The sequence below is a fragment of the Bremia lactucae genome, linkage group LG13 (genome assembly GCF_004359215.1).
Source record: "Bremia lactucae strain SF5 linkage group LG13, whole genome shotgun sequence".
NCBI lineage: Eukaryota > Oomycota > Peronosporomycetes > Peronosporales > Peronosporaceae > Bremia > Bremia lactucae.
Genome location: NC_090622.1, coordinates 2355394 through 2369036, shown reverse-complemented (window position 1 = coordinate 2369036; position 13643 = coordinate 2355394). Strand labels below are relative to the sequence as shown.

The following is a 13643-nucleotide window of genomic DNA, read 5'->3' as shown; positions in this document are numbered from 1 at the left end:
TCCAAAGATAAATGAAGTAAGTACGCGTGTAATGGAACACACATCAATTGGAGAACCGTTGTTGTGGTACATTAACTTTATGTGTAAAATACCCTTTTATCTTATTCTGAAATAGTAACTTACTTGAATTCCATTTATTATGGGTAACAAATGTGGTCGCCGCCAGATATAAATTTGGCGGCCGGAATCAATTTTTAATTAACTAGGATAATATTTAGATTTAAATGCTGACATAAAGTACAGTTCTTCTTTTGATCTTAAAGGGTTTAGTGCCTTCCTAAAGCTTGCGCATTGATCTGTAGGAGATAGAAGCCTTTGGGCACTAGTTGCCACTTGGTTCTACGAACTCCTATATCCCTTGAACTAGAATTATATTAAGCTTACACGCTTGTAAGATTCCCTGAGTTGTTAAACCTACTAATTCTATAAAATTGAGAGACTTTCTGAGTCTAAAGTCTTCCTTTGACTTTAGGAGCGAGGTAGCTCCGCTACACCTGGTAGTACTCTTAGTCAATCTACGCCTGAGTCTTTGTAAGACAACCTTCACTGTAATGGAAGAGTTTCCAGAGCTTTCAAAGGCGCAACGCGCATCTCATGACAAGCTCAAAAATGCATTAGGGCTTAAACATGTAGAGTTCATTATATCCGAGGAAAAAGAGGTCCTGCATACAAGTCTTGAAGCCTTCATGCGATATAAATCCTCCCTGGTAGGCCAGATACATCTCTGTGCCTGATTCTGAGCCGATTGCTCGCCCTCTAGTCGTCAATGCAAAGACATTTAAGGGGCAAGAGGGAGAAAATCTCCTTTCTTGGATTAAGCAGATGGATATGTTCATTGCCTCCGCCTTGATCTTAAAATAACGACAAAAGGTGTTATGGCCATTAACAAACTCGGTGGTAGAGCCATTGAGTGGGCATTATTGTGCACCACGTCCATAAACGACGCTTTTCCCTCATGTGATTCGCTGAAACAGCAAACGACCAGCATGTTTGCACCGCCTGATCAGGCTTATCGCTAACAAGCACGGCTCCTAGTGACTCAAAAGGGTAAACGAACTCTAGAGGACTTTGTCGAGGAGTTAAGGACCTCATTGCATCTATGCATCAAGACCCGGTGCGAAACAATTGTCGTATCAGTTTTTATGTGGGGTCTTAATGAGGTCGTTGCCCGGACGGGATTATTCCGGTCTCATCCTGCTACTTTCGAAGAGGCAGTTGCCATAGCGCTACGCGATGAGTTCGATTTTAAGTCGGCTTGTGTCAGCACGCCTGTTTACCGATCAAGCTTCGAGCACATGTGTACCGTCTAATAGAACAGAACCCATGAATATATGCCTCGTCGAGGAAGAAGAAGAGGCTTTTCAAGCTGTGGAACATAATAAGAAAATCCGTAGATGTTATATGTGCGGAAGCACGAAACGTTTTCGTCCGGCCTACCCCTACGAAACACGTGTATATCTCGAAAGAGCACCGATTCCGACCTATACCAGAAATTTGATACGAGGCACGAAAACGTCGATACCAAGTAGGTGCGGGGCGCCCTACTGTGGAAGACCTAGGCTCTGTTGAGCCTGTAGGAGATGATTGTAAACAGGACATAGCCGCAATTAGCTCGGTGCGTAATGGCACGGGGCGTGAGTACAAGCCGAGCTTGTTATTTCATCTAGCGACTGTGAAGGGCTTTGATAAGCCATTGTCAATTTTAATTGACTCAGGGGCGTCTTGCAATTATGCTTGATCAACAATACATTGAGGCCCTTAAAGCGCATGAATCTGATACAATCACTGTTAGCTTAGCAAATGGGACTCGTGCACTGTTCCTCCAGTTCCTTTAAGCTTAGGCAAAAGGTTCTGGACTTTGACATTATGAAATGCTGTCTCGTTCTTGATTTGGATTCGATATATAATCTCATCTTTGGTATGACCTGGCTTGGACGCCATGAGTTATGAATCTATTGGAGGTCTAAGACCTTAGGCACCACGCGTAATGTTGTTAGCAAAGCTTTAAAGAGTTATAAACCCACCTTTGCTAGGCAACAAAAGCGCTATTGGCGCGGATAACTTACTGAGTCTGTCAGTGCTTTAGATTTGAGAATGTCTGAGATAATTAACTCCAATGTTGTAAACATTAATTCTGAGCTCGACTCAGAAAAAGGGGGTGGAACGGCACGTACTCTGTCGAGTGACACTCGTTGTAATAACGATTCACTGAATGCTGAAAGCATTGTTGGCCTAAGGCCGAATCATCAAGGGTGCAATATCCCTATAATACGTGGAGTACACGAATAAGTCCACCAAGTGTGGTCGGCCGAGGTGGCACCATGCTGAGTGTCAATAGTGACACTATTCGCGGTTCGCCAGGACCTCAAGGGTGCAATACTCCTGAGATACGTGAAGTGGCACGTCTACGTCCAGCGAGTGTGGTAGGCCGAGGTACCACCATACTGAGTGTCATTAGTGACACTTTTGGCAGTTCGCCGGAGCATTTCGGGTCAAACCCTTTCATTGCACGTGAAGTAACACGTAAACGTTCGCTGGACAAGGAAATTGAGTCATCTAACGCCTTGTCGGATGTCGACTAAGACACCATGTCTGGTACTGAGCCATTACAAGCTGGAAAATTTGGGGACGTGATTGTCCCGGCCTCTGAGAGGCGTCTTGTCTCTACGCCAGGAAGTCTTCTCTTTTATAACACTTGCTTTATAGAGGGTTAAAGTAAGCTGTATTTAATATGGTTAAGTTCTTCTTGTCTATCACTCAATACAAACTTTATTATAATCTAATACAAACATGTAATTAAATCTTATCAGTATTTCTCTTTACGCGCGTCCAGCGCTAACTGGACCGCAGAGCAAGTAGATATAAAGGTCTATATCTACCAATGGATAAGCTTTTAGAATATTACCATGTAACGTAATATTCTCCAAATATTATCTACCGTTTAGATAATATTTTAACTAACAGCCTTAAGTGTTAATTTCATGTTACATCCCCCCTCCCTTTAACGACAATCAATCTGACTGTCATTGGGTAGAGTGGTCACTATATGACCACTTTATTAAAAAAGATTTTTATTGGTCAAAACCATCATTTTTATTTGATCGCATGGTTAACAAGTCCATGCGGTATGCGAATAGTGCGGCGCCTTCGGCTGCGGTTCATGCAGCCGCGGGCGACGCATTATTGTCCCTTGCGGAAGCGTTCCGTCTGCCGTAGTATCATCTCCTCCCGCAACACTAGATGTTGCGGATGCACGTTGTAATTCGCCACGTGATTACAACCCCTCTTTGGGGGTCGACCACGAATGCGAGTCGGACGAAATGGCCGTCTCGGGGATAACAGAACAGTCGCCCAATCATCGTTAGGCGTCTGACTATGAGCCTTCGAATGAGGGGGCTCAATCGTATAGACGTGCTTATAGCGTTTGCTATAGCATGATTGGTTCCGACGATGAGGATGATTCCTCATCGCCAGCACCGTCTACCGTGCCGTCACCCGCACATATTCCTGTCGTGGTGATGACGATGGCGTAAGCCATCGTAATAACAGTTCTTGTGGTACCCCTGCTTCAGTGGATACCACTCAGGGGATCGTAGACAATAAAATGTCTCGTTTTGCCCTGGAAGAAGCCGTGGCTTTTGCTTGAACGGCTAGTCAATAGCTTGTCTGGAGAGACTGCCCCTCACAATAAATATCCCTTATTTATTGCGACAAAGCTACATGGCCTTGATCCCAGCGCGAAGAACTTTCGCGCTGAAGAAGATTTTTTTATGATTTTCTTAAGCATCGATGGTACAGTGGCATCAACAAGCGAGATAAAAATTCGTTGATGCAAGCCTGGAACGCGTTTATCCGCAATGTCAAAGGCATTGGACGCGAAGCCTGGCTTTAAAGGCTTAACGCGATTCGCGTTATTTTTGGAAAACGAACTCTAACCGGTGCAATGTATTAATTGCATCGGTCGTCTCGTGAGGCAGGACTTCCATGCCTCACTTGGGGTGATTTCTTGTCCGTGTTTTGTTGACAACACGAAGCAAGTAAAAAAGTAAAAGGGGATGTGTATTCCCTATCGTCGCCCTGGGGATCGGCTCGCATCTCTATCGAGATGCGCGATACGATAGACGTTGAGCAATCGATTTACATGCGCCAGGAGCGCGTGTTCTCCGATGGACCTTCTGATCTATCGGACGGGTCTCGTCATACTGACGGACGAGGCCCTGGGAACGAGGCTCCCAGCTGTCATGCGAAGGAGATAACCCGTATGCTGCTCCTTCACATCATAATGATCTTGAATACGTTCCAAAAGGAAACGTTGACCACCGTGGGAACCCACCGATAGTTGTGGCGGAGGAGGGTACATTAGATCCGACCAATATGTCGGACATAGAGTCGAAGATCGACAAACTCGACAACTTCCTCCATAATTTAGAGGAGGGTCTTAAGTCTTAATCAGGGGCGAGGTAAGCGTCGCTCGTTGGAGAAGACGGTGCTGGCTCACGATATCGAACGGTCTTTCAACCGTTCGAAGAGAGCGTTTTCCATGTTCGAGTGGGAACGGAAATATCACACTCTTCGTGTGAGCTTTCGTCAGCTCATCGCGGTTTTGAGAATCTTCAGGCCCGGCATGAAAATCTTCATATACAACATGACAATCTGGTTTGTGACCACAAAATTCTCTGAGGGATTTTTGAAAAGGGTGGTCAGATCCGTGCTCGGAAAAAACCGCGTAATGCTGGTACGGGCGGAGCCGACCTACGTAAAACGTAGGATGCGTTCGCATCCTACGTGGCAATTCTATTGTGTACGCATTGCCTCTGCGATGCAGTACATGGAAAGGCCCAATGACCTTGGGTAGTAATTTACTGCTACCCACATTAGTGACTACACGCTTAGGTAAGTTTACCGTAGAGAGTAGTAATAGGTCATTTATTTCAAATGAAAGAACGTTTGCTGATCCCTGTTTGTCTGCGTTCCGTTTCTGACGGTCCACTGCGTAAGCAATGGAATCCTGTACGAAACGGATTACTGATTCTCGAGTCAGGAGAAATTCCTCTGCTGACTCATTTGTTTTGTCCTTTTCAGTGCGCTTTGCGCGCATTGCCAGAGAGTTTTCTCATCTTCGATGTCGATTGCATCGACATCGACATTATTCGCGTCGTTGTTAACTTCGACGCGTGATGAGCATGAGCCAGAAATGATTTTGCACGTGCGAGCCAATCCCCCTTAAACTACAGGATCTTTCTAATTGGATGGGTATCCGTGGATGGCGTAAGCCATTCACGAAGAACGGTGTATGCCTTGTAGACGCATGCACAGAACTATTGTTGGCGAATTCGGCCATCGGTAAAAACTCGCTCCAATTCAGATACGATTGGACGTAACCTCGAAGTATCTCTTCGAGGACGCGATTTACGCGTTCCGTCTGACCATCTGTCTCTGGATGATCAGAAGTTGACACGTCAGCCGTGTTCAGAGAGAACTGAACACGGATTGCCAAAACTCCGCCATAAACCGTGGATCTTTTATATGAGACCAGTATACGGGGTAACCCGTGAAGTTTGAATACCGTGTCGATAAAGACTCGGGCACAGCTTGGAGCCGTGTTCGACTCTGGTACTGCAGCAAGATGTACCATCTTGCTGAATTTGTCTACAAAAACAAGAATTCCAATGTTTTTGTGATCGTCTTCGGGAACTTCGAAGATGAAATCCATAGATACGGACTGCCAACATTCTGCCGGAAGTGGTAGAGGTTGGAGAGGTGCACGGGATGAAGGGCTAACTTCACCCGTTGACATACCTCGCAAGCACGAATGTACTTGCGCACGAACTGATGGTAAAAGTCGCGACTTACTGTGAGATAAGTTTTCTTACATACAGGAAGCCCATTTATTGGTGGATCGTGACACTTATACATGATGTGCAAGCGCAAATCGTAATGATTCGAAACGACGACACGTAGAGTGTCGCCGGCAACGGCTGTGTAGTACAGTAAGCCGTTGCGTGTTGTGTTTCTATCCGATGACGATTGATATAAATGGGCAGATCTTTATAATATTCATTGGATGAATATTATCAGATGATTTATTAAACGCAGATATTTTTATCTTCTGTGTAGGCTTTCTTTATGTCATCAAACAAAGTTGATGACGGAACACTTGTAATGAGCGGAAATATTTTCATTGTTGGAGTGCGCAGCCAGCTCGGGTCGGCGTGATAACACATCAGCGACAACATTAATAAGTCGTCGTTGTTTTATATTCCACGGAGAAATTATACTCCGCTAAGAAGGATAGCCACCTCGCCATTTTTTGCGAGGTATGTGGGCTATTGCGGCCGTGTGTAATGACGCATGGTCCATATATATGATGAACAATCTATCTCCGAGGATATATACCCTAAATTTAGCCAGTGCATGTTTCATGGTAAGGCGTTCCTTGTCATGCATTGGGTAATTACGTTCAGCTGGTTGCAGCTAACGCGATTGGGAACAGACGATGCGTTCTGAGTCGTCTGTATCGTATTGCAATCACGCGCAGCCGATTTCGAAATCGCTGGCGTCACAAACCACATGGAATGGTATGTCTTGATCTGCAATCGCCCATCTTGAGAATTGCATCAAGCTTTGCTTGATACCTTCAAGGGAACGCTGACAATTAGCGTTCCATAACAATTTCTCGTCTTTTTTCGAGAGACGAGAGAGATGAACTGTCATCTCGGCATAATTGCGATAGTACTTGTGCAAGTACGCCGCAAGCCCAAGGAACTTTCTTAGTTCGTTGACATCGACTCGAACTGGCTAGTCGGTAATCGCCTAGATATTTTCAGGATCAGGGCGCACGCCGTATTTACCGACGATGCACCCAAGAAGTGGTATTTCGCTTGCAGTGAATATATACTTCTTGAGATTTGCGTACAACTTATGCGTTCGCATAAGTGAAAGAACCTGACGAACGTGAGTTTTATGAACTTCCACGTCCGTCATTTCGTCCATAGCCGGGCTATGGACGGATATATCGTCAAAATAACTCGGTGCGAATTCTCGCACTGGTCTCAACAGATTCGTTACACATCCGTTGAGTGTTGCAGGGGCGTTACTAAGCCCCTGTGTCATTACTAGCCATTCCCAGAGCATCCCACTGGGATTGCTCACTCCTGTGTACGGGATGTCCCGTTGACGCATAAGGATTTGATAGAACCCATCCATCAGATCCATAGAAGAAAAGATAGTACTCTTAGACATACCGTCTATGATTACGTCTTTTCTCGGTATCGGCGTTTGAGCCGGTATCGTTGCAGCATTCAGTTTATTGAATGCGTGCACTATCCGCCACCCTCCTGTGGCCTTTCGCACACAGAAGGTCGGAGAGCTATGTGGGGAAGTTGATTCCCTCACATGGCCCGCTTTTACCCGATCGGCAAAGAATTTGTCGATCGCAAGTACTTGTTCACGAGGCAGTGGCCACTGCTTCATGACACAGTACTTCGAGCCCGGTTTGAGCTCGATCTCATGTCGAGTGCCTTTATCCTTAGGTAACTCGCATGGAACTGCTTCAGGGAATACATCCCTGAATTCTATTAAATCCTCGTATAGAGGATTTCCCTTGAGTGACTCCCAAGATTGAGTACTGTATCTCTCAATCCGAGTCGTCACATCGAGGGCACATTCGTCCATCGATGAGTTGCTGAGAACCCGTTCGTTCTCTGCAAAAATTACCGCTGACCGAATGTCGGTTACGTAATCGTCCTCTGTGACGAGTACGCAGATCTGCTTGATTTTCCCACAATGCAGATCTCTCAAGAACCGCTTAGGTTCTAGGGTTGGTAATTGAGTTATCTCCGAAGTTAACTTTGGAGGCGCATACAGATCAAGAGTAGAAGCGCCTACTCTCGAACCGTCATTAACCAAGACATTTAATGTCTCGGTTTATTCCTAAGATATATCCACAGGCTGCCGAGGGATTAATCCCTCGGGATCTTGAAGTCTAATCACTTCAACATTAACTATATGAGAAGATTTCTACTCAAGCACGTGGGGACTTATTCCCTAAACGTCTTCCGACTGTGGTTGCGCTGTCACAGTCGGGTCCTTTACGGTTGACTCTCTAAACACTTAGGATCATCGCTTTGTCCCTTTTGGACAACCGTTATTATCCTTGAATGTTGCCCGATAGGCGTACATTCATGTCGCAATCCATTCGACCTATTCGAGTGGTGGACCTTCGTCGCTGCGTAAGTATTCACACAGCCGCCGGCAGCTGACCTCACAGCGTGACTATTAATCACACTGTGATCTTGTGCAGTGGTCACTAACGACCGTACCACAAGTGAGGCCATCGCATTCACTCGTTGAACATACACACGCTTTTGAACGCTTCAAGACGTTCATCAGATGGCGGTCTGATGAACAAGTGGCAGGCATCAATACGGATCGATGCTGCCAGCTGATTATTGGCTCATATTTTTCGAGCCATGGTAAACCTAGAATGACATCAAATTTTTCATCCAAATCCAGTACGATGATTTCATTATCGTACTGTAGATCTTTTAACGTGTAGTGAAATTTCACCACGCGTTTCATTGCTGTTATCAATGCGCCTGTCGCTAGACGCACCGTCATCCTCGTTGGAGGGATGTCGCGCTCAACATATTTAAATCTTCAACCCTCTAGCGATTGGCGACGAATAAAGTTATTTGACGCCTCACGGTCCACTAGGGCTTTAAGTGACAAATCATTTGTCGCTTTTAACTTCAAGGTGATGAGGGATACCTCATCAACAGGTGCAGAGACAAATAATGATTGTGTTTCTGAAGCAACTTTAGGCAAGAGATTTGCAAACCTCTCTTGGGGCTGCTTGATCAGTAGGGCGTTGCGCCCCTACTGACCCCGACCAAGCGACGTTTCTCGCTTTCGACTAAAGAGAGGTCTATAGGTTCTGGACCTCAAAGCTCGCGTCGTCTTGAAGGAAGATGGGATACGATGAAAAACTAGCTTGAGCCTGTCTCAAGGTAAAGATCTCCTGTTCCGCAACGGATATTGCTTAATCAAGCGTATCCAGTTCCAAGCGGAACAGGTGGGTCTTTACGGGACCATCCGTAAGACCTTGCATGAACACCGTAATCAACATGTGTTCATGAACTGGGTTGTTTGTGATACAACACGCTAAGATTCGAATCTGCTGGGCATAAGAGTTAATATCACGGTTGCCTTGCTTGAGTTTCAGAAGCTCTGATCGAGTTCGGAACTCAGCCCTTGGCGGTTCAAACGTCTGTTTGAGCCGGGCTTTAAAAGCCTCTAGCGACCCAAAGACGTATGGGTCGCGCAACTTAAGGCCCAATGCCCAAGTTTTGGCACGACCTGCCAAATTTGATTGAGCGAATGCGACTTGTATTTGCTCGTCAATGATGTGACGTGCCCTTATGGCATCGTCCAACTCGTGAAACCATCTTAGGAGGGAGTCTTCTTCGACTCCCCTATACTTAGAGATGTCAATTTTTAAAGATTCGGGACGACGCGTATGCGTCATCCCAGGTAGAGGGGTCTGTACCTGTTGTAACCTCAACAGTTCTGCCTGTTGAGAGCCTTGCTGATTCAGCAAGGCTACCTTCTCCTTCACCTCGTCAAGTTCATGTTGTGTGAACTTGGCAATGGCCGAATGGAAGGCATCTCTGTCCGAACCGGACAGCATGGCCAGGATGGCATCGTTCCCTACGGTCGAAATCATTCGTTCGACCGCACTCCTTTCAATGTCACATAGAAAGGAGTAGCTATCACGCGAAACGCGATGCGTATTTTCATTGTCATCTGACATGTCCTTGTCAGATGATGGAAAGGTGGTCTCTTGGACGAACTACTAAGTGCTACCAGATGTAACGGGGCACTCCTGACTTGTACTGCTTCAGTATAAGTCCACTTCGCACTGCCTCAGTGCGAGTGTTGCCTTACGTCACTTCACGTACACTAACATGTGCAGAGTAAGACTCTCTTTGATACACTTGCTTTAAAGAGGGTTAAAAGAAAACTGTATTAGTATAATTAAGTTCTCCTGTTTCTATCTTTTAATACTTACTTAATTATAAACTTATACAAAACATGTAATGATGCCTTATCTGTCACTCTCGTTGCTCGCGTCCAGCGCTGACTGGACCTCGGAGAAAGTATTATTAATGGTCTATATTTACTTATGGATAAGCTTTTAGAATATTACGATTTAAGGTAAATATTCTTCAGTTTTCATCTACCTTTTAGATAAACATATATTAACAACCTTTAAATGTTAATTTTATGTAACGATACACCCCGTTTCAGTGGGGCTAATTACTTCACTTAAGTAATTGACCATACCCGTAAGGCAACTTTAGCCCGTTACATGTCCTAATACTTTCAAACGACGATGATTGGATGACAGGAACCTATTACTGAAGCTAGCAAATAAATTGAATTAGATAGAGAACAAGGATAAGAATTGACATATGACCTTTTAAACTTTGTAAACGATTTGGAAATATGCATCAACTTGACATTATAAAAGAAAAAAAAATATGCCGACAACAGCCCCATAGCGTGACATCGCTATTTAAAATGTTACACACATTTACGGTCGGTATAGCCACTGCGATGGTGGGATTTACCATTGGTATATTCAAAACTTGTTGATACGTCATCTAAACTAGTTTAGTGCCTTTCTATCAAGCAAAGGTCATCAGATCATCTAACGCTGCCTTGACTGTTGCTCTAATATGTCAGCAAGAACAAAATTTGATACCGAGGAGCGTCTGCAAAACATTCTTGAGCGATAAAAGTTGGTTTCGATCGCTTTTAATTTCAAGTGATGCAGTGTCTGTTGGGAGGTAAACAAGGCTCTTTTCTGAAGCAATTGTTTCGACACATCGTCAAAAGTTTAAGAGATGGTGACAGCTGAATTGTCCCTCTCACAGCAATTCAGTATTATGCGAATGATATTTTGTGATGCGGGATCGGCTCTTGTGGCACGACAGCTAGTCGCGGGGGACGATCGATCACAGGCACGTAACTTCGTAGCTGATGTAATGATGTCGCCCCGCCGCGATGTGAACTGACGTGAAAAACATTACTCAAGCACTTCACAATATATCATTTCAAAAGGCCGAATGAGTAGCAAACGATTTACCATGAACCCTTTTGGGGACTTGCATCTGTCTGGTGAAGACCAAACGGAGCTCCTGGAAATCGCTGATGCGCTTGTGCATGCCAAAATTAAAGAGTATAAGAACTATCTCAAGATGAACAAAACTATCGATCAAACTAGTTGGAAAGAATGTGCGTCTGCTGGTCCCGTGAAGGCATTTATAGAGCGCAAATCTTCCAATTCAGCTGTCAATATGATTTCTGGACTAATGGTGGGTCCACTCGTGGGAACACTGGACGAGGTCATGTTTGGCCTTGTCAGTCCTACGCTCGAGTCGATGCGAATTAAGGCATCGTATCTACATGACTTCAGTGCTGCTTCGGTCCTTGCGACGATTGTCGAGCCAAATGAAGAGGATCCGTTTCGCTCGGTTGTTATCAAATGGATCGAGATTGATATTCCTGGAGCCATTATGGGCATTGTGCGCAATCGCGACTATGTCTATGTCGAAAGCACGGGCATCCATTACGACGACAATGGTGAACGTATAGGCTATCACTTAACCCACTCGGTCAGCTTTCCACAGACAACTGAACGGCCAGGCCGGGTCCGTGGTAATATGTCACTTTGCGGCATTTTCCGAGAAGAAAGACCCAATCAAACGGATTGCCGCGGTACGTCTATTCTTGTTCCGGGAGGCGACATCATTCCCTCAATGGCAATGGCCCGTATGGTGCACGCCACAATGGCAGGTGTAAACTATACATACTGTGGCCAGATGAAAAAGATTGTGTGGTTATTAAATTTGAAGCATGCCGAGCGAAAAGAGCTGGGAAGTCCTGTTTGGGAACCAGTGTGTACCACTTGCTCCAAGCCAATCAAGACCTCAAGGCTTCGGAATACAAAACTGACGTGCGTGCTGTGCTTCGGAGCGCTGTGTCGGTCGTGCAAAGTCATCAAAAAGTTGAGCTTCATATCGCCGGATTTGGAACTCACTCGGTCAAAATTAAGTATCTGTGTCAAATGCTTGATTGATGCTAATCAATTGGACACTCTGGAAGCTGCTCGATCTCAGTTTGTATACGGGCGTCCTGCTTACCATAGCGCCAACAAATCGAATGGCCCTCCCTATATGAGCCCTCTATCGGGCAAAGTAGCATCGTCAACACCACATTCATCCGACGATAACTAAATTGTCGACCTTACTGTAGCACCTAATTTCTGAGAGAGTAAATAATCAATAAATTTCATTATTCATGCTCTTTGCTCGACACTTAATTATTAAATCGACGAGGACTTTTATTTTTAGAGACACCAAAATTGGCCAAAATGGCAACTATTTCGGCTAGCAAAGCCGATTTGACAATAAACCAATATTTGTGTTCAACATTGACGTTGTTACTACGGTTTGAGTGGCTGCGCATTATCATTACAGCTTTAAATGACAATGCAACACCAGATGCAAGCTCGTTGATGGCCACCACGATAATTTATATAGAAATAAAGGCTTAGATTTTTTTAAAGTGAGGTACCTTACAGTCATTTAGATTTATCATGACTTGTTAGGGGCACTGCCAACTTGTACTGCTTCAGTACATGTAATGGGGCACTGCTGGTTCGTACTGCTTCAGTATATGTCCACCTCGCACTGCTTCAGTGCGACTGGTCCCACACCGCATTGCCTAACGGCTAAAAGCCAATGGACAATCGTGTGCGCCCAGTAAAATCGAACTTCGGCGAGGTAAGTCTTTTCACGTCCACGGTGCCCACTTGTTGGTGCATCGTGACACTCATACATAATGCGCAAGCGCAAATAATTGTGAGTTGGGACGATGACACGTGGAGGGTCGCCGGCAACGGCTGTGTAATAAAATAAGCCGTTGCGTGTCGAGATTTGCGTACAACTTATGATTTCGCATAAGCTTAAGAACCTGACGAACGTGAGATTTATGAACTTCCACGTCCGTCTTACCGTCCATGGCCCGGCTATGGACGAATACATCGTCAAAATGACTCTGTGCGAATTCTCGCACCGGTCACAATAGAATTGTTACGCATCTGTTGAATGTTGCAGGGGCGTTACTAAGCCCTTGAGGCGTCACTAGCCATTCCAAGAGCATCCCACTGGGAGTGCTCACTGCTGTGTACGGAATGTCCCGTTCACACATAAGGATTTGATAGAACACATCCATCAGATCCATAGACGAAAAGACTGTACTCTTAGACATACCATCTATGATTACCTTTTTTCTAGGTATCGGCGTTTGAGCCGGTACCGTTGCAGCATTCAGTTTGTTGAATGCGTGCACTATCTATCACCCCCCTGTGGCCTTTCGCACACAGAAGGTCGGAGAGCTACGTGGAGAGGTTGACTCCCTTACATGGCCCGCTTTTACATTTACTCGATCGGTAAAGAATTTATCGATCGCAAGTACTTGTTCACAAGGCAGTGGCTACTGCTTCATGACACAGTACTTCGACTCCGGTTTGAGCTCGATCTCATGTCGAGTGCCTTTATCCTTAGGCAACTCGCATG

At 45.2% G+C, this 13643-nt stretch overlaps 1 protein-coding gene across 1 annotated transcript; it reads left to right on the top strand.

Moving 5' to 3' along the window:
• Positions 1 to 11150: 11150 nt before the first annotated feature.
• On the top strand, positions 11151 to 12429 carry CCR75_007406 (uncharacterized protein; the record flags this gene model as incomplete). The annotated part of the gene is made up of 2 exons (XM_067965467.1): positions 11151 to 12314; positions 12336 to 12429. One exon carries the CDS (start codon positions 11151 to 11153, stop codon positions 12297 to 12299), a length of 1149 nt encoding a protein of 382 aa, XP_067823603.1. The 3' UTR covers positions 12300 to 12314; positions 12336 to 12429.
• Between the last annotated feature and the right edge of the window lie 1214 nt (positions 12430 to 13643).